At 38.1% G+C, this 27,004-nt stretch overlaps 1 protein-coding gene across 1 annotated transcript in view; it reads right to left on the reverse strand.

Annotated features, from left to right (window-relative positions):
* LOC150079122 (E3 ubiquitin-protein ligase znrf2-like) overlaps positions 1–27,004 on the reverse strand; it is a 92,982-nt gene that overhangs the window by 37,486 nt on the left and 28,492 nt on the right. Inside the window, exon 2 of the mRNA XM_090384161.1 lies at positions 6,729–6,824. Within this exon, the coding sequence (XP_090240287.1) occupies positions 6,729–6,824 (96 nt within the window). The remainder of the gene's footprint in view (positions 1–6,728; positions 6,825–27,004) is intronic.

A 27,004-nucleotide genomic window follows, 5' to 3' on the forward strand; every position in this document is an offset into this window, starting at 1 on the left:
ACGCACCAGATTTGCCCAAAAGATGCCTGAAAGCTATGAGCAGGTCTTTGAATTTCATCGTTTTGTCATTCAATGTCGGAAGACACATCAGTTTGAGTTGGGACAGATTGCAAATATGGACAAAGTCCCCGTTCAATTTGATGTCCCAAGACATCAAATTGAAGGGGGACTTCGGCAAACTGAACAATGCCAAAAGAAGACATTCCTCGAGGAGTGATTGTCCACGTTCATGACAAGGGTTGGATGGATCAGGATAGGATAAAGATCTGGTTTGAGAAAGTTTGGAGCAGGAGACCAGGTGGGCTCTTACGCAAACCTGCCCTGTTGGTGCTTGATCAGTTCAGGCACACACAACAAAAAATACAAAGAAGATTGCTGTAGAGCAAAAAACAAAACTTGCCGTCATACCTGAAGGCTTGACATCTCAGCTCCAACCACTTGATGTCAGCATTAACAAACTCTTCAAAGCTGCCATGAGAGACGAAGGAAGCGTGAAGAAACCAACTATAGGAGAAGTTTGTACCTGGGTGAAAAGATCCTGGGATATTACCAAGATTAAGATCGTTGTCAAGTCATTTAAGAAGTGTGGCATTTCAAATGCCATAGATGGAACTGAGGACGAGGCAATATATGAAGACAGTGATTCGCCATCAGACACAGATAAGGACAAGCTAATGGATGGGAGTTTTGACAGTGATGAGTTGTATGAAATTTATGATGAATAAAACTTGAGTTCAATAACTTTATGTAATACTTTTTTTTTTTTTTTTTTTCCAAATTTCGGGCCCCAAAATTAAGGTGCGCCTTAATCTATCTACTTACAAATCATAGGTACTCCTATGAGTAGCCCTGCTAGCTGTGTCTTAGCTAACCTATACTGGTCCGAGACAGCTCTACCCTCAGACATACAACTTTATAGATACATTGATGACTTGATAATTTTCAACTACCCAACTTTTAAACAGAAGTTCTGCTGGTTTTTACCCCTCAGAACTGACTCTGGATAAAACAAATAATGACCTTTCAGCCAACTACCTAGACATAAATATCGACAGCCCTCATATGGCTATCAACATATACAACAAAAGAGATGCTTTTAGCTTCAATGTAGTCAGTCTTACCCATTGGCATTCTAACAAAGTTCATGCAAACATAATTCTTTCCCAATGTATAAGAATTGCAACAATATGCAATAGCATCAGTGTATTTTCAGAAACATTAAAATACTCTACAATAAATTACTAAAAAATAAATTCCCGGCTGCTTTCCTTTACCTATTACTTCAAAAAGCATTTAACATTATTAAATTTAAAAACATTACAAACTACGACTTAGTTCTAAACATCATGTTAGTAGACTAACTTCCTTTACATTCACGCCTGTATATATTGTATAGTTTTATACCCCCAAGACTCTGTCATGTTTCACAGTGTGGAAAGCTCGTGCCCACAGATTGTCTATATATGGGGGTATTATGTTATTTGTCTTGTCTTCGTTATTGTTTATTTTATTTTATTTTTTATCTAAAAAATATTATTTTGATTTTAATTTCGTTAACATTGCCATTATTGACTTAAACACATGAGGCAATTGTCCAATCATCCATCCAGGGACCAACTGTAGTACGGGTTTGCAACAACCCAAGCACTACTATATTCACCTCCATTCCAATTACTTTCTGCTGTTCTTTGTACTACATTTTATCTCTCGTGAGCGATTAGGCCGACCAAAAACAATATCGAGATGCTATTTCTCTACTATCGCTACTTGTTTTTTCTATTACAAAGTTTAGTGTCTTTTCCACACTACTTTGTTAGTTTCTGTTTCTCCCTCTGCTGGTTTTTTGCCTCATCTGTTTAATTGCTCACTTCCCCGTCACACGGGTAGAGTTCCTGTTTATGAATTCACACCTTCCCCCCCCCACACACACGGGGCTACTTCAACTGACATATATACACCGCACATGAACACTCGGCTCTCTCTCCTTTAGTCACCACTGACTTTCAACGTCTTCCGGTCCATACAGACAGTAGGTTTTCTTGTTTTGCCCCATCTCTTAGATTTTATATTTCATTCTTCTTTTTCCACAGGATTCTATCAGCATGAACTTATTTATTTATTATTATTATTTTTTAAAGTTTATTTATTCTTTTATTCTTCCTTCTGGTCTCTGTCGGGTTGGCTATGATGTATACTTATACTTTTTACATGTACATCCAGTGGTGGGATTCAGCCGGTTCGCACCGGTTCGGCAGAACCGATACCTAATTGTTTGTTGAGTTCGGCGAACCGGTTGTTAAAATGGCACTTGTGATCAGGGTTCTCTCTAAGGTGGGCGCTTGGTATTCTATGCCATTTATTAATTCAGCAAGAAATTTTCATTTAATATCGATAAAATGAACAAAATGTATGTTCTGACTGATGTTTATCAATGGTATAAGCATAGTGCTTTGTTTATAAGTTTATGATATGACCACACGTGGACAGAACCAGTAAAAATATTCAAATATATTGGCACATATCTGCTCCTGCTCTATAATATATTAAAATAAAACATTTTTAAAATTTTTTTGCAGTAGCCCTTAAAAGGATGAAAAGGCAACAGAGTTTGACAGATTTTTTCAATAAGAAATCAAAATCAGAATTTGTTGTATTAGAATTGGCCTTGGATTCAGTTACATCACCAACAATTTTCGTTGAACTAGTTGAATTGGAAAAACAAGATGCAGAGACAATACGTTCTTCAGTTATGGAAAGTTTAAATAATGTTGGGCTTACTAAGAACTACCTAGAAAAAAATTTAATAGGATTTTGCTCCGATGGTGCCAGCGTTATGCTTGGAAAAAAATCTTGAGTGAGCACTAGGATTGCAAAAGTGTTTCCAAACATAATAATATGGCACTGTTTAAATCATCGCCTCCATCTTGTTTTAGATGATTCGATAAAGGAAACAAAGCAAGTAAATCATTTTAAAATATTTATTGATAAGATATATACTATTTTTCATCAATCCAATAAGAACCAAATTGAACTTTCCAAAATATCCGAACAATTTGGAATTGAAATTATAAAGATTGGTAGAGTTTTGGGACCAAGATGGGCTGCCAGTGGTTTAAGGTCAACCCTAGCTGTGTGGCCCGCTTATCCAGCGCTACATCACTATTTTTATTCAAATAAAAAGTACTTAGGTATGGCTGCCCATCTTGAAAATATATATTTTATATTGATGATTGATATTTTAAACGAAATTTCTCTTCTTTCAAATGCACTGCAAGCAAGAAATATAGACATAATAAAGGCTGAAAACTCGTGATAAGATCTATTAAGCATTTCAAATGCTTGGAAAGGAAAAGGCTCCATACGAAAAAAAAGTTGATGAATTAATTACTTCAGAAACCTTCAAAAATATAAAATTTGTAGAAAATCATCGATTTGTCTCGGGCTTCCTCGGGAAAGACTTTTAGAAAACATCGTAATGAATTTGAAAAAAAAAAAAAAAAAAGACTAATGGATTGTAAACATTTAAAAGTAAGTTGTAGCTAATTTCAAGATAGGAATAAATTACAATTTCTCAATTTTTTGGAGCCAGATTACTGGAATACTGAAGAAGTACTAGTTCCATGGAAAGCAGCTGAAGAACAATTGCTGTTATTTAATGACATTTTTAATTACCAAATTGATATTAATGATTATCGAGATTTCTTGGAAAACGTTTTAAAAAATTCTCAGAATTATGCAATTTCAGAATTATCCTGAAAGTGTTCAAAGAGCTAAAAATATTGTCAGAACAATTGCTGTAAGTTCAGCAGAAGCGGAAAGGGGTTTTTCAAAGATGAACATAATATGTTCAGGGAAGAGAAGTCGCCTAACTGTTTCTAATATATCAAACACAATGACTATTAGTCTAATCGATCTACCTCTAAAGGAATGGGATCCTACTCCTACAGTGCTTAAGGATAAATCACTCAGCCGATGATGCTCGGATAAAAGCGAAGAAAATTGCAAGCGAGGACGCCAATCAAGAAGCAATATGGAAATATCTTAAATAACAGTTTTATTGTTTTTTGTCAGGTATTATTTAATATTTTTTCATTAATATTTTAAAACTCTTTCTTATAACATAATCTAGTTTTGTGGACCTCTTTTATTGTTCTTATTTAAGTATTAACTGCATGAAATAATAAACTACCTTTCAGTATATAGTTTTTTTATACTTAGAACGGTCATTACGGCAGCGAACCGGTTGTTAAATTATTTGAATCCCACCACTGTGTACATCATAACAGAAACAGAGACCTGGCTTACTGCGGTGGCTCCTATGATTTTCGCTGCCGACCCCCAGGCAAAGTAGTTAAAGTCCTAGGACCCACAGCTTTAGGTACTTACAATAATTATGCTTATATTAATTGCATTTTATTTCAGATAATTTGTTTTGTAGCATAGAGGTTCTCTCAATTCTTCCATGGTTATTACACCTGATAGCTCAACTCCCCTACAAATACACAAATATTTACCTTTTTGTCTATTTTTAATATGTATATATACAGAGAGAGAGAGAGAATCGGATCGAACAGGCCGAAAATTGAGTAGGGGTGCCGCTATTAAAAAGAAAGGTTGAAAACCACTGCTCTAAGTGGTCTGATATGTTGTTGGTTATGCAGCTGGTCTGGATCTTGTACATCGTTGGGAGGCAGGCGATTGGCCTGTATTTTGCCGGGTTTCTTGTATCTTCATCTTTAGGCTTCAGATATGTGACTCCTTCAGTGAGAAACTTCAAGATTGTATCCAGGTGCCTTATCATTTGTGTGAACTGCTCTGCTAGGTGCTTGTGTGTGCAAGTGAGCTTCTTGTACCAGTAGTTGCGGATGTTATCAATTCCTGGAGTTTGCCAGTTGTGGATGTTCCTGATCGACTGTTTTACTTCTTCTTCTTGAATCTCCCACTCTCTCATCTCTTGTAAGTTCTTGGTTTGCATCCATTCTACTTCTATCCAGGGGACTCGGCTGTTATATCTTACTTCACTGCTCCAGATATTTCCCCAGAACTCCTCAATCATCTTCTTCTCGGGTGGTCTGTTTCCTGCTTTCTCATCTTCTCCCAGTTTCCTGTAGAAGACTCTGGTCCTCATTGAAGATTCAGTTGTTTATTTTCCTCTGGGAGCTCTCTTTGTATCAGCATAGTCTCTTCCTGAGTGCGAGGAGGTTCTGCTTCAGTGTGTCCAAGTATTCTACTATTCTCCGATTTCTGGTCTCATGTTTGCTGTGGACACTGTCTCTCTAGAGGATGCTCTTCACCTTTCCAATCAATTTCTTACTTCTATTACCCTGTTGGTACTGGGTCAACTGACCTACCTTGACTCTTAATTCTTCTATCTTCTGCTGAAGTCTTCTTTCCCAAGCAGGCAGTTCCTTCTGTTTTCGGTGCTTCTGCTGCTAGTCTCTCATTTCTTTTCCATTAATCCTAGTGGCTGCTATGGCGCACAGTATAGAACTGTGTAGATTTGGTTTATTTGTTTTTTTTTTTTAGGGGCATTAGCAACTAAGGCCATATTGCTTGGGGCTATGCGGTGGTCATTCCCTGACCTTTCCGCATCCTCTGTATTTGGTGGTGACGGGCTCGAACCCTGGTCTAATCAAGAAGCATGTGCTACGCACTGCTGCTCCTTCCCACCTGGCCACGGAGGTGCCACTGTGTAGATAGCCTCCAGCATTGCACCATTGTTGTCAAGGTAATGTGGTATTATTTGCCGATTGAGGTGGTCTGTTACACTCCACAGGATTTTATTTGGCCTCTGCTTGGGCATCACGTGGGTTGTTGTGGGGTCCACTCCTTCGAATTCTGTTAGGGCCTTCTTCCACTCATCTCCTATTCTGGATATCATGACCATTTCAGCTACTCTGGGTTGTATTTCCTCTTGCTCTTCCAACTCCGGTTCAATATTACGCTGTTCCTCCTTTGGTTCCATATTGACCATATTCTTTGTTCTTTGTAGTTGATCACTCACATCCTGCTTGATTTTTTTCCAAGATGGCAGGAGCTATTAAGTTCTTTGTGACGATGGTCCTTCTTTGGTCCGCTAATCACTATATGGACCTGAATATATGGGAATTGTTCCAACCACTTGGTATGTAGTCGTGACCTGTACATTGTCATATTGGTCTCTAGCCTGGTTATTTCATAGTATGTTCGCATGATGTACCTATTCATTTCGATGCCCCACTTCATGCGTTGGCGTCTTCTTCCTTCTTATTATTATTTTTGCTACCAAACATTTAACTATCTCATGAAACTAATTATATTTGCAAATAAAAGATTATTAATATTATTATTTATTTCAATAAGGTCAAATAGAGTTAAGTATTTTATAATTTTGAAGCTCTAACTTTGTATAGTAAATAATAAAAAAAAATAAATAAATTAAGTGACTCTGAACCTCACAGTTGTCTTATTATTTTATTGTATAAGATAAGCATATAAAACATATAATAAATAGCATATAGAAAAGCACATCCTAAATATATTTTTCTCTTTGATCCCAATTCATCCATTTGAATATTTCTATAACCTACATGTATACCATAAGTAAAATCATGTTCAATAATGAAGCTCCCTAGTAAACAGATGGAAAATTCCTTTCAAGATGCCAGCAAGGGGATTATCTCTGGTGAGTGGACTACACACATTTTTTTTTTATAAGGAATGAAATTAAATAATAAAATAATTCTCACCATTATAGCTTATTCTGGGTTTAGTGAGACACATTACTAAATGGCACTCTACATCATCTGGGAGGACAAATTTGGAGCAAATTGGACACTTTATTCCTAAAAAATACGAAAATTAAAATATTTATAAATAAATTAATTAAATCTATATTTTACACGTAATGAATAAAAAATTTACAATGAATTTAAAAAAAAAATGGCAAAATGATAAAAATCAAATTCATGATTGATACGGATTCATGGATGAATCCGTATCAATCATGGAGTGGAGGACAAAAGCTTATCAAACTCTAACAAGGAGTTAAATGATTTTATAATAACTGAGAGCAAGATGAATGAATATCCTAGTATTAGTGCTAATAAATATTTTTATAGCACTCTCCAGATTGCTATTCACTAAATGTGCATGGCTACCATTTTATTTTCTATTTTTTCAGTTTGCTGCATATATTTAATAAAAATTTTTAAAAAAATAATAAAATATAACCCATACCACAATTACTCACTTCTTTTAAATATGTCCAATTTTTCATTAAACGTAGATAAACTTCTCGCAGCACAAGGCGAGTGTTAATTCCAAAATTGCAGGAGAGATTTCTTATATCTGTTCTGCATTGCTTCACAAAGAGGAATGATAAGTTTGCTCAACCCTTTTAAAAGGTTGAAGCAAACTTATTGTTCCTTTTTGTGAAGTGCAGAAACACACATTAAATACAAATATGATTGCATCACTGATCACATTTGTATTTAAGAATCCTTGCAAAAGGATGACATTTCTCTCTATACAGCATCAGCCAAAAAAAAAAAAAAAAACCTTCCCATTTCACTGATCCATTTCATTCCAAATGTTTGTCTAGTTCTGCCTTAAATTTATTTAAGCTACCAACTTTCACAACAACATATGGAAGTTTGTTCCAGAAAGATGTGTGGAAGTTTGGCTAAAGTCAAACTTCCACACATCTATTCTACAACTGTCTTTATCCCATCTCAATGATCGATTCCATCAGCATTGAGCCTGCTCAATCCATTCAAGGCTTTATACACCTTAATCAGATCGCCTCGCAGGTGCCTAGTCTCCAGAAGCTGCAATTTGCAGAACTTAAGCCTTTCTCCATAAGAGCACCCCTTTGTTCCCTTCACCAGTCTTGTTGCCCTTCTCTGTACTTGTTCTAGCAACTCTACATCCTTCTTAAAATGGGGCTTCCAGACCTGTATGCAGTACTCAAGGTGTGGCCTGACCATTGCCTTATACAACAGGATAATCACCTCCTTATCCCTGCTGGCAAAATTCCTGTTTATCATTGACAAGACCCCATGACCTACTCTGGCAACCTGTCTGCACTGCTCAGAAAACTTTATATCTCACTGCATAATTACCCCCAGGTCTCTTTCATTCTCCACTACCCTGAGCATAACACCACATAGTTGGTACATTTCTCTGGGGTTACTGTTACCCATATGCAATACTTTGCATTTGTTAAAGTTAAACTTCAGTTGTCCTATATTGTGTCGTATTTTTGTCTACTTTCAAATGGCTTCATCAAAAGACAAGTCTGTTGCAGCAGTCTGTTTCAATACTAACTAATCCATCATCAGATAACGGGTGGTCTCTAATGACAACTCTCAAACAAAACAGCTATGGCAGTTGTTCAATATGAGCTACCATGCGATATACAAAACCAGTTTTCAAAACTTTAAATAACTAAAGCTATCTGATTAGTCTGAGTGTTGTCATTAGATACTACCTATTTATCTGAGGAGGGTTCAGTTTATCTTGAAACAGGTTGTCATAGCAGGGTCAAAATCTTTTAAACAAATGGCCAATCAACCTTTTGGCAAGACTGTTAAGACCATTTGGAAGTAGTACAATATACCAGGGCAACTTATTACAAATGCAAGTTTGCTGTGAGAAAGATCATTGCATCCTTTCACCTGTGCAGAATTTAATAATCCTGCACAGATGAAAGGATGAGATAATCCTGTAAACACTTTATAATTTCTTTTGAGGTTATATTTTCCTTATTGAAATTACAACTATGTGGTTAGTCATACATCACTTCTGTGAGCTGGTGACAACTTTGACATCACTTCAAAGCAACTGGAACCAAAGAACATTAGAAAATGCTCAGTATGGGTATTTTCTAACTATATGGAAAAATGTATGTACAGTAAACCCTCGCTAATCCAGTTACAGTTAATCCGGATCAAAATATGAAAAATTCTGTTCACAGTAGAGTGCTTTGAAAAACACAAGAGATATAGGAAGGCAGATGAGTAACTCTCACTGCATGCTGATTGACTGCGCAGAGAGAGACTGAACATGCATTACATTGTCTTCGTGTTATTCCAGACCTGTATGCAGTACTCAAGGATCATTGTTGACTCTGAGTCGGATGGTTGGTTGTTGGTTGTTTATTTGGAGCATTAGCAACTAAGGCCATATTGCTGCGGGATATGCGGTGGTCATTTGCTGACCTTTCCGCATCCTCCGTATTTGGTGGTGACGGGCTCGAACCCCGGTCTAATCAAGAAGCGTGTGCTACGCACTGCTGCTCCTTCCCACCTGGCTACGGAGGCGCCTCTGAGTCGGATGGATGTTATTGCTTATATCACTTCATTTGCATACTTCTATGTATGCAAATGCATACTTATATGTATGTATATACATACATAAGTTAACATATTTTATATAATTATGGGTTGTAAAGAATTAAAAAGTGAGATAAAAAATAAAACATAATACTTTAACTGTCATTAAAAGCTCAAAGTGATAAACAACTTGAAAATGGTGTTCCTGGAAATAAAAAAATTGCTGAAGAATTTGGTATTGGCCAACAAGCTGTGTCAGATATTAAAAAACAAAGAATCTATAAAGACACTTCCTTTAAAATTCGATGTGGGGAGTGATAAAAGCAGTCTATCAAATGGACTAACATTTAAAAAGCAAAAAAGAAGCTGTATTTAAGTGGCATTCACAGCAACGATCAAGTGGCGTTGGCGTGCAACACCAGCGTCACCTGATAAATGTATAAAAAGACAATACATTTATCCATCTATCAATGAATAATTGCATTGTCTTTTTATAGTTTTTAAATAAAGGTTCAACAGTGATATTTTTTATTTATTTTCATAAACAGTACCAATATCACTGAATTTTCCATTTATTTGTGTTCTAAGTTTTTTTGTCTTTTAGGGCTATCTTTTGCTTCACTAATCCGGATTATCGGTTAATCTGGATGACCCCCCCCCTAGTTATTCCGGATTAGTGTATGTTTCATTAACCTGGCAGTAGTAGCAGGTAACTGGAGAGGTGATTCTCAAAAAGGCAATTCCCACGATAACCATTAATCAACGACAGATCGGAACTTTTTTCTGCTTTCCTAACTGTAGTCAAACTTTTATTTCAATTTTTTCTGAAGTGATTTTTTTTTTAGTTTTTGTACAGAAATTTTGCATGAGAAACTAGCAGGTTATCTACCATTGTCTCTGCAACCATTTGGCTTTTAGCTTGAAGAGCAATGCAATAGCAGACAAGTGTTGGCACTGTGTTTGTTTAAAGTTTCAGGTTCTTTTTCTTCTCCCACTAATTCAATAAGCATCTACATTCCTATCCTAGTTGCTTTTAAAAGACTGTTTTCACTGTGAGAAAAAAGATAGTTTCATTTGAAATAAATCTGAAAATGGAAGTAACTAATAATATTGAATATATATATATATACACACACACAATTTTTAAAATATTTTTAACATGTCTATATAAAATAAACAGAAATATATGCAAAAGTGCATGTTTGAAATTTCATGCATTTTCACAAATGTGTCCTACAACCTTCATGCATTTTCACAAATCTGTCCTACAACCTTCATCTTTTTTCAATTTAAATTTACATCTTGTTATGCATGTCATCTGAACTAGATATGATGCCACCTGCATTTAATTTACTCAGTCCATTTAACTGTGGTTTGATTTGAAAAGTCTGCTTGACAACAGTTTTTAGAAGTTTATAAGAATGCTATCAACAGGGGTATATTTTTGAAATTTTGTTAGAAAATCAAATATCAAGGATTATTCAATAAAGAATAATCATAATTTTTCACGAATAACCATACTGCTTCATTCTTCATTAATCAAGTATTATATGCTATGGTTGAGGAATCTCTTTTTATATTACTCCCCCCCCCTAGTTAAAAATTCCTCTCTCTTTTTCCCACTGGATAACTGTTGAACAAAAGTAAGAAAACAAGCATTTGATGAAGTCTGTTCAAGATCCTCAGTAATTTATTACACTCAGGATCTTTTAAGTCAACAGCATGAAGAACAGAGGAACTGATGTGAATGCATTTCCATATTTCAGTAAAAAACTGCTTTTAAATTTAATCTTGAGACATCAATAAGTACACACCATTCATTAAGATTGTGTCCATTTCGTTCAGAAGACCAGTAATATTGCAGAAACACAAACCACCTTCCATAATAAAATATTTTGAAAACACTTTATGATGTTTCAAATATATATACCATAATTTTAATACCTGTTTCAAGTAACTTGCACTATTGTAACCTAAAACCATAGAATACTACTTGCTCTTTAAATTTCAAATCACAAACTGAGTATTCAAAGTCTCCTTGCTTAATTAAGTGGGGCATTATACAGGGTGATTCACTACCAGTGCGACAAACTTGCAGGAGGTGTAGGGGGCACAAAGACGAATCGGAATCACATAGCATTGCAGGGTCCGAAAATGCCTTCGTCATGCGAGAGGTCGCGTGAACAAAGAAGCAAAGAAAAAGAACAGAAATCATTTTAATGACAAGTTTTACACTGGCAAAAAGACATGCTACAGAAGGTGTTCGAAAGTTTGAACAGAAGCAGTCACACAGGCTTCACAGCGCCGCCGCATGGAATCCCTAACGTTCTGGAAGATTCCTGGTGTGTCTCGAATCGCCCCGGTAGCTACAGAGATGCGAGCGACGAGGTCTTCAACTGAATCAACGGGGGTCTCGTACACCAATGTCTTAATCTGACCCCAGCAGAAGAAGTCCAGGCATGATAGGTCCGACGATCTAGCAGGCCAATGAACCGGACCACCACGACCTGTCCAATGCTGTCCAAATGTAACGTTTAGGTGTTGGCGGACATCATTGGTGTAATGTGGGGGAGCCCCATCATGCTGGAACCACATTGAGCGGCGCAACGACTGAGGAACATGTGCTTATTCAATAAGTTTGGGCAGGACTTGCTGTAGAAAGATCAAGTATGCCCTACCATCCAGACAAGGGGGCAGAAGGTACGGTCCAATGAGGTGGTCTCCAACAATGCCAGCCCAAACATTGACAGAGAAACGGCATTGAGTGCAAGTGTTCACGTACCATGGGGGTTCTCCAAAGCTCACAAATGGGTGTTATGTTGATTGAAGGTTCCCACTCTTGTAAAACTTGCCTCATCCGTGAACAATACGGATGCAGCAAATGCACTGTCTGCTGCACTCTGTTGAAGAAACCAAGTAGCAAAAGTCCTCCGGAGTGGATAATCTGCAGGCTCCAATGATCGGACGTGTTGCAGATGGCATGAACTCATTTGGTTTGTTGACAGTATCCTCCATACAGTGGATTGGGAAACACCCAATCGTTGGCCTATCGCTCGAGTACTCGTACTCGGATTGCCTTCTGCAAGACGTAGGACATTCTCCTCATTGTCTGGCGTCCTCGTCATTCGCTCTCAATTCATGGTACCTCTCGTGAAACAACCAGTCTCACGTAACCTTCTGTGCACACGTGCGAAAATCGTATGATAAGGAGCACGCCTGTGCGGGAAACATTCCTGGTACAAGCGCAGAGCGGCGCGCCCGTTACAGTCCACAGCTCCATACGCGAGGTGCATGTCGGCCAGTTCAACGTTTGAATACTCGTCCCTCCTACTGTCTCGGGAACCGGTTCGCAAATGCTGACTTCCAGCGGGATCGCTGTTCACACGACCTCCCGTTCAACGTCCTCTACCGCATGACGAAGGCATTTCGGACACTGCAATGCTATGTGATTCCGATTCGTCTTTGTGCCCCCTACACCTCCTGCAAGTTTGTTGCACTGGTAGTGAATCACCCTGTATAATTATCTGGTTGGTATTCCAAATCTGTTGAAGTGAATGGTCTGCAACACAAGAATCCTCAATATTCTTCACTGTTTCCTTTATCAAATGATTTTAGGGGAACTGGTATGAGCAGGTCTTCATGTCTTGAGCTGATATCATCATTCTTCTCTTCTTGGTGATTCCCTTCTACTTCTGACTCTCTCTCTCTCTCTCTCTCTCTCTCTCTCTCTCAGGGTAATTCAAAAAAAATTTTTTTGGCTGGTGCAGCATAAGCCTCAGGCTTCCTTGCACCATATGGCTAATAATAATAATAATATGGAACATGCCTTCTTGCAGATAATATGTTAGGATATTTGATGTTGTGCTTGCTTATTCTGGACATTCCTGATATTTCTGTCATGCAGAAATAGCAATCATCAATGTGGTTGTGCAATTCTCAACACACCACTGGAACAGCAAAAGGCATACTTTTAATTTTCCCAGTTAGCCACATCATCAGATTTGTGGTGCAAGTAATACAGCATATATATGGCGTAGCAATCAAGTTCCCAGACTTGTGCAATAAAAAGAACACAAAGCGAAGGAGCTCAAAAGATGCTTTTATTTTTACTCAAAGTAATCACCACCTGACTGAAGTTTCTGAAAAAAAGTCAACAAAGGGGATCCAAAAGAGATGATGTTCAGATAAGACTTCCCCTTAACAAAACCATGCTGTGTCTGAGCTATAACTGAAGTCTTGTCTAGATGATCCTGAAGTGCTTCTTTAACCAGTGCCTCCATTAATTTTCTGGGAGCAGAAGTTAAACTAACAGGTCTATAATTATTTCTGTCGCCCTTTGATCCTCCTTTGTGAATTGGGGTCACATTTGCACATCTCCAGTCCATGGGTACTTCCCATGAGTGCAAGGAAGCTCTCATAATTATGGCTAACAGTTTGCTTACTTTCTTTGCTGCCTCTTTCAATATAACTGGATAGATCCCATCCACCACAGGTGCCTTTCTTGTGTTTATCTTAAACAATTTCTCCTCCACTTTACTCTCAGTTATTACAAGATTATCTAGCTTACTGCCAGAGTTGAATACACCTCTGGCATTCCCCTCGCTGAAAAACTCCTCATGTGTGAATGTTGATGCAAAATATTCATTTAGTTTGTTAGCTACCTGAGCAGGATCATCAACAGTTTACCCATCGATATCAAGTGGACCAATCTGATTCATCCCCTTCCTTCTAGAGTTTACATAAGTAAAGAACTCTTTGCTGTTTTTCTTTGCATCCCTTGCCAAAGATTTCTCATAATCTGCCTTCGCCTGCCTAACCTCCTTTGTAACTTGGTTACAGATCAACTTGTATCTATCATAGGCTTCAGTGTCACGTGTTAATTTGTATGTATCCCATGCATTTTTCTTCTCTGCCATATGTCTCATTAGTTCATCTGACATCCATTTAGGCTTAAACCTTGAACAATATTTCTTAGTTAGTATGTAAAGCCTAGTAGCTTCCAAGTTAAGTTCTTTGAATGCTTCCCATTTTGAATTTGCTGTTGGTAACATCATCAGTTGGGTCCCACAGTATAGAATTTAAATACTGTCTCAGACCATCATAGTCGCCTTTACGAAAGCAATAACCCTTCCCTTTACCCCTAATGGTAGTTACCTCTTTGAGTAAGTCTGACTTCAGCACTCTGTGATCACTGCCACCTAGTGGTTCGTTTATCTGCAGATTCTTAATGCATGAAGAATCACTACTGATATTCAAAAATTGCCGCTGCATTGCATGATGATCAAGTGACAGCTCTGGCATTGATGTGGGAAGATGAGAGCTTGATGGTTCTCCAATTTAAATCCTTCAAGGGCATCCACCCTATCCTTCAAGCTCTCATAATGGCCCAGAACAATGCTGAGTTGGCAGCTAACATCCTTACACTTTACATCGAGCGCGCACGCGCACACACACACACACCCTGCTTGGGAATATCATGTCCCGTTTCTAATAGATCAACCAACATCAAACAAGCGGTACATTTCGTAAGGCTGTGATTCAGACGACACCCCCCCCCCCTCAGTTCTCCTTCAAACCACAGCATTCCCACTATCTTTAGCCTTTTGCTTTGCTGCTCTGGTCTGAAGCATGATTCTGGTTCAAATTCAATGTAATTTAAAATACTACCCTAAACTTATATCTTAATGCATTAATAAGACTATGCATCAGTTAGGTTATGAAGTTTACATTATTCAATATACAGTGAAACCTCCTAACGGACATTTTCATTCACCTCTCTACAACGGACATTTTCAAATTCCCCAACTCACCTCCATTTGTTTTAATGTGTTTTCAGCTTCTGTCTAGCGGACATTCTCTGTAACGGACGCGGACAGGCAATCTGAACTGTTTCGTTTAGATTAGCACTTAATTTGATCTCCCCATAACGGACTACGGGAGACCTCACGGCCCTTTTTCTAGGAACTTTTCTTCCACGTATTGCCTCAATCATGTGTTTATTTTCTATTTCCGATTCTCTGAATTTTATCCAGGTTTACGTCGCGGTTCTAAACCCTTTTTCAAGAATTTTAAGGCACGTGTAAAACTTCTGATGAATTCGGTGTGTATGGGGGAAGGGGGGAATTTGGTCGGCCTTTCGTCTTTTCAGTTTTCAGTTTTGTTCAGTGGCGTGTGAAGTGCACGATGTCTTCTCGTAAACATTTAACTTTAAAAGATAAAATCGAACTCATTAATGCGTATGATCGGCAAAAAAATAGTGTTCGCAATCTCGCTACAAAATTGAAAATCGGGAAGACACAGGTAAGCGACATCCTAAAGAAAAAAAATGAACTGCTCAAACAATTTTGGCAACACGGAAATGATCGGGTTCAAAAATCATTCCCAAAAACTGTTGGACTTCAAATTGACAATGTTACGTATGAGTGGTTTTGTCACGCACATGCTAAAAAAATTCTCATTAATAGGCCTATTATTAGGGAAAAGGCTTTGGAGGTTGCAAAATCTATGGGAGTAAATGAGTTCAAAGCTTCTGAGGAATGGTTAGACAAGTTCAAAACTCGGCATAAAATTTCTTGGAAAACCGTAAGTGGTGATCTGTTGATACTGGGGTTCTAACATAGTGGACCGTCAAATTGGAAGATTTATGTCGTGATTTTGAAGCTAAGGATATTTACAACTGTGACGAAACAGGGTTGTTTTTTAAAGCTCTTCCTGAAAAAACAATGAGTCTAAAAAACGAAAAGTGCCAGGGTGGAAAAATTTCTAAGGAATGCTTGACTGTACTATTGTGTACAAATATGCTGGGAGACTTTGAACAACCTCTTGTTATAGGAAAACCACAAAATCCTCATTGTTTCAAAGGCAAAGTTGAATCTTTTGAATGTTGACTGGAAGTCTAATAAAAAAGCGTGGATGACACGAGATATCATGAGCGAATGGATAAGTCACTTTAACCAAAACATGATTCGTCAAAACAGAAAAATTATTCTTTTCGTGGATAATGCTGCATCTCACCCACACATTGAATTGTCCAACATTCAAATCATTTTTCTGCTACCAAACACATCTGCAGAGTGTCAGCCCTTGGATCAAGGGATAATAAAAAATTTTAAACTTCACTACAGAAAACATGTTTTAAGACATCTCATTGCAAATTTGAACGATGTAACATGTGCGAGTGACCTTGCAAAGAAAATCAGCATCCTAGATGCGATTCAATGGATTTCCTCTTCAGTAAACGCAATTAGAAAACGAACTGTCGTGAACTGTTTTGTAAAGTCTGGCTTCTCAAACGCAAAAATTGAAGTTGTGAACAGCAATGTGGAGCACCAAGAAGAACAAGAACTTCAACATCTATTGATAATGTACGATACTTCAGCTACAAGTGACTCTGGCTACAAAGATATAGACTCAAAACTCACTACAGAAGATGGTGCTCTAGATATCAACGACATTATCATCGATATTTTTCAAGAAGTTCCTCATGAGTATGAAGAAATGGAAGGAGGTCATTCTGTCGAAGAACATATTAACGACGAACCACCGATGAAAATAGAAGAAGTGCTCATACAAATCAATCGTTTAAAAATGTTTTTCGCTGCTGAAGAAGATACTGAAGGACTTTCGATAGTTTCTTCACTCCAAACAAATGTTGAAAACAAAATTATCAGCTGGAAGAAGGTACAGAAGAAAATAAGTGATTAGTGTATGCATTTTTCTCAAGATAAAGTCATAATATGCATAGCACAATTGTATGTATATTATTTACAAAAATATTGTGCAAAATCTGTATATAATTTAATTTAATTTTACATTAAACGTTTAATGATTTTTCTTTATCTCTTGTGTATGTAATTGTATATTATTTACAAAAATATTGTTCAAAATCTGTATATATTTTAATTTAATTTTACATTAAACGTTTAACGATTTTTCTTTCTTTCTTTTTTTTTTTTTTTTCTCCCTCAGACTTCTTGTTAGCGGACACTTCTCTCTAACGGACAAATTTTCGTTCCCCATGGCTGTCATGGGGAACGAAAATTTGTCCGTTAGAGAGAAGTGTCCGCTAACAAGAAGTCTGAGGGAGAAAAAAAAAAAAGAAAGGAAAATCGTTAAACGTTTAATGTAAAATTAAATTAAATTATATACAGATTTTGCAAAATATTTTTGTAAATAATATACATACAATTGTGCTATGCATATTATGACTTTATCTTGAGAAAAATGCATACACTAATCACTTATTTTCTTCTGTACCTTCTTCCGGCTGATAATTTTGTTTTCAACATTTGTTTGGAGTGAAGAAACCATCGAAAGTCCTTCAGTATCTTCTTCAGCAGCGAAAAACATTTTTAAACGATTGATTTGTATGAGCACTTCTTCTATTTTCATCGGTGGCTCGTCGTTAATATGTTCTTCGACAGAATGACCTCCTTCCATTTCTTCATCCTCATGAGGAACTTCTTGAAAAATATCGATGATAATGTCGTTGATATCTAGAGCACCATCTTCTGTAGTGAGTTTTGAGTCTATATCTTTGTAGCCAGAGTCACTTGTAGCTGAAGTATCGTACATTATCAATAGATGTTGAAGTTCTTCTTCTTCTTGGTGCTCCACATTGCTGTTCACAACTTCAATTTTTGTGTTTGAGAAGCCAGACTTTACAAAACAGTTCACAACAGTTTTTTTTTCTAATTGCGTTTACTGAAGAGGAAGCTCCAGGTTCTGATGGTATTTCTCCACTTGTTCTCAAAACCTGTGCTCCTGAACTTACTCCTATTCTTTGCCGCCTTTTTTCACTTTCTTATTCCAAAGGTGTTTTTCCTTCTGCTTGGAAATTTGCTCATATCCAGCCAGTTCCTAAAAAGGGTGACAAATCCCTCCCATCCAATTATCGTCCCATTGCAATTACTTCTACTCTTTCTAAAGTAATGGAGAAATCAATTAACCGCCAACTCTTAAACTACCTAGAAACCTTCCGTCTGATCAACGATCGCCAGTATGGATTCCGTCAGTGTCGATCCACTGGTGATATTCTGGCTTATGTTACCCATTTATGGACTAATTCAATGGAAAGGTTCGGTGAAACACAAGTAGTTGCTCTTGACATCTCAAAGGCTTTTGATCGTGTTTGGCATAAAGGTCTTCTAAACAAGCTTCCATCTTATGGTTTTCCAACTGTTTTCAGTAATTGGTTATCCAGTTTTCTCTCTGATCGCTCACTGAGGGTGATGGTAGATGGCTCTCTGTCTTCTAACTTCTCCATTAATGCCGGTGTCCCCCAAGGTTCAGTTCTTTTCCCCACTCTTTTCCTCTTGTATATCAATGACCTTCTTCCAGTGACTGGAAATCCTATCCATAGTTTTGCCAATGATAGCACATTGCATGCAACTTTCCATTTTGAGAAACCTTGTCCAGCTCAATCAGCTTCAAGTTCTCGAAAATCTGCTGCCAATTCCTTAAATGCCGATCTTCAGGTAATTCTCCAGTGGGGCAAAGACAACTTAGTTGATTTCAACCCTTCTAAAACTCACTCTTGTCTTATATCTCGCAAAAAGGATTCTTCTGCTCCTATGCTTACCTTTGATGAAACTCCGATTTCTAGGCAATTTGATATATCTCTTTTGGGGATTACCCTGACTTCTAATCTCTCTTGGCACAAGCACATTACAAATATTGCTTCCTCTGCATCTAAAAAACTTGGTTTTCTCTTTCGCTCTCGGCGTTACTTTTCTTCCAAACAGCTGCTCACTCTGTATAAATCGCAAATCCGCCCTGCCATGGAATATTGTTCCCACATCTGGGGTGGTGCCCCCAAAACCTCTCTCAGGCTTCTTGATTCCATTCAAAAGAGGGCAGTTAGGTTAATTAATGATTCATCTCTAACAGAGTCTCTCCACTCGCTTTCTCATAGACGCACTGTTTCTGCTGCATGCCTCTTCTACAGATACTTCCATGGGCACTGTTCTTCTGAATTGGCTTCTATAATTCCCGCTTTCTCTTTCAAAACAGTCCGAACACGTGCCGCCACCAGCCAACATCCATTTACTGTCCAACTTCAAACCCACAGAACCAACTTTTCATCTTCCTCATTTATTCATTCAACTGCCGTTTTCTGGAACAACTTTCCTTCATACGTATTTCCTGAAAATTACAATCTACAGAAGTTCAAATCCAATATCAACAAATATCTTCTTTCGTCTTCTCAACCTCCAACCCAAGCACGGTACTACTAAGTACTATAGGTTCTAATACCTCTCGTGTTCGGGGTTCTCATAAAAAAAAAAAAAAAAAACTAACAGCATAACCTTCCTCCCTCCTATCCGTTCTGCACGCATTCTACTCCCCAAATTACAATTCTGCATCCCTTATATCTGAGTAGCACCACGTCTGATATACAAGCAATGCCTTGGATGTCTTAACCAGCACTTCAAATTTATTTACTATACTCCAAGCATTGGTGCACATGCAAGTATACATACACCTGTTCTTACTCTTAGTTACTCTAAGACAGCCCACGTATTTACTTGTTTCATGCTCCCCCCAGAAGTTCCTAAAACTCCCAGCAACGGCTTTCCAGGCTGCTGCTCATTCCAATAGAAGCAGTGCAAGAATCATTTCCACTTCTGCTGCAGCTGCAGTTAATCTATTAGTCTGTAAATCTCCCCAAGCTAGCAGTTTTCTGATCCATCTAACATTGCCTCGATAGCATCAGCAAATATTCTTGCACCACTTCTATTTAAGTGTATCCTATCTCTGTAGAAGCAATCTCACCTGTTAGCAGAGACCACGCATAAAAAAAATTTTATCCCATGAGCCCTGAACATTCGCTCCAGAGTCGAACTGATTGACAAGATTCTCATCATATATTCCCTCCTATCATATATCCTGAGGTCTTTGCAGGATTGCAGACACTTTAAAATTTAACCCTAACTTAAGACTTTTTTTTCAGCATTGACCTGTAGTTGCTTAGTAAATCTGCACATCTCCTATACTTAATGTCATTGATGCCACCGGATACAACAATATCACCTTTAGCCCCTTAAATGATGATATCTGCTCTACAACGCCATCAACTTTTGCCCCTGGCAGACATACCCTGTCCTACTCCACCTATCCTTTTTGCACAATATATTTCCCATTTCCCTGACAATTGAGTCACCAACAATAACTTGCTCCTGTGGGACGAGTGTATTTGGCCCTGAAGTTTGCCAATGTATTTCTTTACCAATGTAGAGATTCAAGATTAAACAAGCTTTTATAGCTTGTTTAATTTAATGCACAGATTACATCAACCATGGCACTTTGTTCACTTTTAGGTGCAGGAATTTCTCTTCTGCTTTGCTTTCAGTTATAAAATCATTTAGTTCCCACTGAGTATTAGATAGACTTTGGCAAAAGCAATTTATAAAATCTTCATGTGTGAAATCAGATGGAATATCAATCCACTTTATCAGCAATATGTACAAGGTCACCAACAGTTAAACCATTTGTATCCAGTAATTCATCCATATATGTGATTCATCCATTTCCTTTTATTGTTAACATAAGCAAAGCATTACTTGCTGCTTTCTTTTACAGTCTTAGCAAAACAGTTACTCTCTCCAGAACCAAATTGATTGATTGATCACATACTTCCTCTTAGTGTTACTGCAAAATATCAAACACTTAATTAGTATTGGTACTAGTAAATGATGCAAGCAAGCTAGCTAAGAGATCATTAGCCACCCCCCAAAAAAAAAAAATAATAATAAATAAATATCATAAAATAAAATACTACCACCGCAACCTGCCCATTTCCTCTAATAATTTGTTTAATTCTTTTTTAAATTTATTCAAACTACCCACTTCCATGACACTAGATGGATGTTTGTTCTAACAATAAAAATCCCACTGAAAGAAAATTTTTGCACATCTGTTTATCAACCATCCTTTTCCAATTTAAATTTATGTTCTGCTGAATGCATGTTATTTGAGAAAGAATAGAGAACTATTCAATCCATTTAAAATAAAGCATTTAAAACTTTGCAAAAGCATAGTTTCCAAACACTGCAATTTGCAGAACTTTGAGTCTTTTATTATAATAATATCCATTTGTGACCTCAACTAATCAGGCTGCTCTTCTCTACACCATTCTAAGATAACCACATCTCTATCAAAATGAGGCTTCCAGATTTATATATGCAGTACACAATATGAGGTATGACCATTAACCTTATACAACAATAACTTGTTGTATAAGGTAATGGTCATAATGATGATGGTATTCTTCCTCTTTTTTTTTTTTTTTGGACAACATACATAAGGGGCCATAAATTTAAACTGAAAGAGCATAGATGGATGAAAATTTGGTTTGAGCCAGAAAGTAAGTGATTATTGGAACAAACTTCCTTCTGGTTTTATTAGCATTAGTTGAGCCATATGATGCAGGAAAGCAAGATTATACAGCATCGGCAAAAAAAAAAAACTTCCCATTTCACCTATCCGGTTACTCCAAATGTTTGTCTAGTTCACCTTAAATTTATTTAAGCTATCAACTTCCACAACAACAGATGGTAGTCTATTCCAGCAATCAACAACCCGCTGGTTAAAGGCAAACTTCAAGATATCTATTCTGCAAATGTCTTTCCTCAATTTGAATCTATGCCACCTCAGGTTCATAATCTGAGCAAGCAGAAGAATCCCATCAGCATTGAGCCTGCTCAAGCTATTCAAGGCCTTATACTCCTCAATCAGATCACCTCGCAGATGCCTAGTCTCCAGATACTGCAACTTGCAGAACTTAAGCCTTTCTTGGTAAGAGCACTCCTCTGTTCCTCTCACCAATCTTGTTGCCCTTCTTTGTACTCGTTCTAGCAACTCTACATCCTCCACGTTATTAGTGCGGACTCCACTAATAATGTTAGTCCACAAAGTGCAACGTCAATTTTTTACCACTCTCTGTTGTCTCCCACTCAACAATTCCTTTATCCATTATATCAAGTTGCTCTTAATGCCATACTGCTCCAATTTCTATAGCAGTCTTCCATGTGCAACGGTATAAAAAGCTTTCTTAAAATCCAAGTATAGAATATCAAAATTATTTTTTGCATCTAGTTCCTTTGTGACCACATCGTAGTATTGAATCAAATTGGTCAGACAAGACCTCCCCTTAAAAACTCATGCTGTGTCTGAACTATTACAACAGTCTTATATAGATGATCCTGCAATGCTGCTTCAAACAGTGACTCCATTATTTACCCCAGAACAGAAGTTAAATTAACAGGTCTATAATTAGTTGTGCCACCCTTTGAACCCCTTTGTGTATTGGTGATACATTTGCACTTCTCCAATCGGTGCGGGCCTCCCCTGAACATAAGGATTTTCTTCCCTTGCTTCCTCCTTCACAATATAACTGGATAGATTCCATCCACCACAGGTGCCTCTTTTAGGTTTAACTTGAACAATTTCTCTTCCACTTTGCTCTATGTTATTACAAAATCATTTAGCTCCCTGTTAGAGTTTGGTAAAATTCACAATTCCTCGTCTGTGTGTGTGTGTGAATGTAGATGCAAAATACTCATTCAGTTTGTCAGCAATCTGAAGAGGATCATCAACAGTCAAACCATCAATATCAATTGGACAAATCTGATTCATCCACTTTTTTCTAGAGTTTACATAATTAAAGTCTTCCCTGTGTTTCTTTGCATTATTTGCCAAGGATGCAAAGAAAAAGATAAAGGATAAGGATTTGCAGATAAAGGAACCACTGTCACCTAGTGGTTCCTTTATCTGCAAATTCTTAATGCATGAATAATCACCGTTGATAATCAGAGCAAGAGTATTACTCCGTCTGGTTGCCCCTTGAACACATTGCTGTAGAAAAGAATCCTCCAATAAATCCGCAAAAGTCTTGCTAGAGTGCAAGTGACCAATCCGGACAGGAGTTCTACACGGATGGGATACACTTCTTCTACAAGGATGGGATACACTTAAATAGAAAGGGTGCAAGAATATTTGCTGATGCTATCAAGGCAGTGTTAGGTGGGTCGGAAAACTGCTAGCTTGGGGGGAGACAAAGACATAGATTAACAGAAGCCACTGGCAGAGGTGAAAGGGATTCTTGCACTGCTTCTATTGGAATGAGCAGAAGCCTGAAAAACAAGATGCAGGTTATTTCAGAGACTGCTGGAAGTCATTGTGGTACAAGTAAACACATGGGTTGTGTTAGGGTAGCTAAGAATAGAAACAGGTGCATGTATACTTGCGTGTACACCAATGCTAGGAGTTTAGTAAATAAATTTGATGAATTTGAGGTATTGCTCAAAACATCAAAGGCAGATATTGTTGGGATATCAGAGACGTGGTGTCACACAGATATAAGGAATGCAGAACTGGAATTTGGGGCGTACAACGTCTACAGAAAAGATAGACAGGATAGGAAGGGAGGAGGGGTTATGCTATTAATTAAAAAACACATAAAATCCAAGGAAGTGAAGCCAGTGGACATCGCTGGACAGTGCAGTGTCGAGTCAGTTTGGTGTGACATAAGCATTGGGAGATCAAAATTGAGAATAGGAGTGTACTATAGGCCTAATGACTCTGATGAGTATAATAAGATACTGTACAGGGAAATAGAATGGGCCAGTAAATCAGAGTCTTATAATGGGGGATTTTAATTTCCCAGATATTGACTGGAATTTGTGGGTTGGTCACTCACACACTAGCAAGGCTTTTGTGGATTTATTAGCATTAGCATTAGTAGAGGCATTTGATGCAAGAAAGCAAGCTTATGCAGCATCAGCCAAAAAAAAAAAAAAAAAAAACCCACTTCCACTTCACCCCTCTGTTCGTTCCAAATACCTGTCCAGCTGAGCCTTAAACTTATTTAGGCTATCAATCTCCACCACAAGGGATGGAAGTCTGTTCCACCAACCAACCACCCGCTGGCTAAAGGCAAATTTCCTCACGTCTATCCTACATCTGTCTTTCCTCAATCTGAATTTATGCCCTCTCAGGTGATTTTTCTGAGCTAGAGGAAGAATCCCATCAGCATTGAGCATGCTTAAACCATTCAAGGCTTTATACACCTCTATCAGATCACCTCGCTGGAGCCTAGTCTCCAGACACTGTAATTTGCAAAACTTAAGCCTTTCTTCGTAAGAGCACCCCTCTGTTCCATTCACTAATCTTGTTGCCCTTCTCTGTACTCGTTCCAGCAGCTCTACATCCTTCTTGAAATGAGGCCTCCAGACCTGTATATAGTACTCTAGGTGTGGCCTGACCATTGCCTTATACAATGGAATAATCACCTCCTTATCCCTGCTGGAAAAATTCCTGTATATCATTGACAATATTCCATGAGCTACTCTTGCAGCCCGTCTGCACTGCTCAGAGAACTTCATATCTGCCTGCACAACCACCCCCAAGTCCCTTTCATTCTCTACTACTGTCAGTGTAGTACCACAGAGTTGATACGTTGCTCTGGGGTTGCTGTTTCCCATGTGTAGTACTTTACATTTGTCAATGTTAAACTTCATTTGCCACCTCTCAGCCCATCTGCTCAACCTTTCCAGATCCTGTTGCAGCAGCATAGTGTCAGTAGTGTCCTTAACAACCCTGCCAACCTTTGTATCATCTGCAAACTTGGACATTAAGCTTGATATACCATCATCAATATCATTTATAAATACAGAAAACAATAATGGACCCAACACTGAGCCCTGAGGGACTCCACTAATAACATTAGTCCACGATGAGCAGTGTCCATTGATTACCACTCTCTGTCTTCTCCCCCTCAACCACCCCTTTATCCATAGCAGCAATTTGCCTCCAATGTCACACTGCTCCAATTTGTGTAGCAGTCTTCCATGTGCAACAGTATCAAAAGCCTTTCTAAGATCCAAGTATATAATATCAAATTTATTCCCTGCATCCAGTTCTTTTGTGACTGCATCATAGTATCCAATCAAGTTGGTCAGGCAAGACTTCCCCTTAACAAAACCATGCTGTGTCTGAGCTATAACTGAAGTCTTGTCTAAATGATCCTGCAGTGCTTCTTTAACCAGTGCCTCCATTAATTTTCCTGGAACAGAAGTTAAGCTCGCAGGTCTATAATTACTTGTGTCAGCCTTTGATCCTCCTTTGTGAATTGGGGTCACATTTGCACATTTCCAGTCTATGGGTACCTCCCCTGAGTCCAAGGAAGCTGTCATAATTATGGCTAAGGGTTTGCTTACTTCCTTTGCTGCCTCCTTTAATATAACTGGATAGATCCCATCCACCCCGGGTGCCTTTCTTGTGTTTATCTTCAACAGTTTCTCCTCCACTTTACTCCCAGTTATTTCAAGATTCTGTAGCTTACTGCTAGAGTTGAATACACCTCTGGCATTCCCCTTGCTGAATAACTCCTCATGTGTGAATGTCGATGCAAAATATTCATTTAGTTTGTTAGCTACCTGAGCAGGATCATCAACAGTTGACCCATCAATATCAAGTGGACCAATCTGATTCATCCCCTTCCTTCTAGAGGTTACATAAGTAAAAAACTCTTTGCTGTTTTTCTTTGCATCCCTTGCCAAGGATTTCTCGTAATCTGCCTTCGCCTGCCTAACCTCCTTTGTAACTTGGTTGCATATCAACTTGTATCTATCATAGGCTTCTGTGTCATGTGTTAATTTGTAAGTATCCCATGCATTTTTCTTCTCTGCCATATGCCTCATTAGTTCATCTGACATCCATTTTGGCCTAAACCTTGAACAATATTTCTTAGTTGGTATGTAAAGCCTAGTAGCTTCCAAGATAAGTTCTTTGAATGCTTCCCATTTTGAATTTGCTGTTGGTAACATCATCAGTTGGTCCCACTGTATAGAATTTAAATACTGTCTCAGTCCATCGTAGTCGCCTTTACGGAAGCAATAACCCTTCCCTTTACCCCTAATGGTAGTTACCTCTTTCAGTAAATCCCACTTCAGCACACTGTGATCACTGCCACCTAGTGGTTCGTTTATCTGCAGATTCTTAATGCATGAAGAATCACTGCTGATAATCAAATCAAGAGTATTACTCCCTCTAGTTGCCTCCCGAACATGCTGATGTAGAAAACAATCATCCAATAAATCCACAAAAGCCCTGCTAGTGTGTGAGTAACCAGCCCCCAAATTCCAGTCAATATCTGGGAAATTAAAATCTCCCATTATAAGACTCTCTGATTTACTGGCCCACTCTATTTCCCTGTACAGTTCCTTATTATACTCATCAGAGTCATTAGGCCTATAGCACACTCCTACTCTCAATTTTGATCTCCCAATGCTTATGTCACACCAAACTGACTCAACACTGCACTGTCCAGCGATGTCGACTGGCTTCACTTCCTTGGTTTTTATGTGTTTCTTAACTAATAGCATAACCCCTCCCCCTTCCTATCCTGTCTATCCTTTCTGTAGACGTTGTACTCCCCAAATTCCAGTTCTGCATTCCTTATATCTGTGTGACACCACGTCTCTGATATCCCAACAATATCTGCCTTTGATGTTTTGAGCAATACCTCAAATTCATCAAATTTATTTACTAAACTCCTAGCATTGGTGTACACGCAAGTATACCTGCACCTGTTTCTATTCTTAGCTACCCTAACACAACCCATGTGTTTACTTGTACCGCAATGGCTCCCAGCAGTCTCTGAAATACCATGCATCTTGTTTTTCAGGCTT

This window comes from Mastigoproctus giganteus, chromosome 10, assembly GCF_048544385.1.
Source record: "Mastigoproctus giganteus isolate SK-2022 chromosome 10, ASM4854438v1, whole genome shotgun sequence".
In the NCBI taxonomy this organism is placed as follows: domain Eukaryota; kingdom Metazoa; phylum Arthropoda; class Arachnida; order Uropygi; family Thelyphonidae; genus Mastigoproctus; species Mastigoproctus giganteus.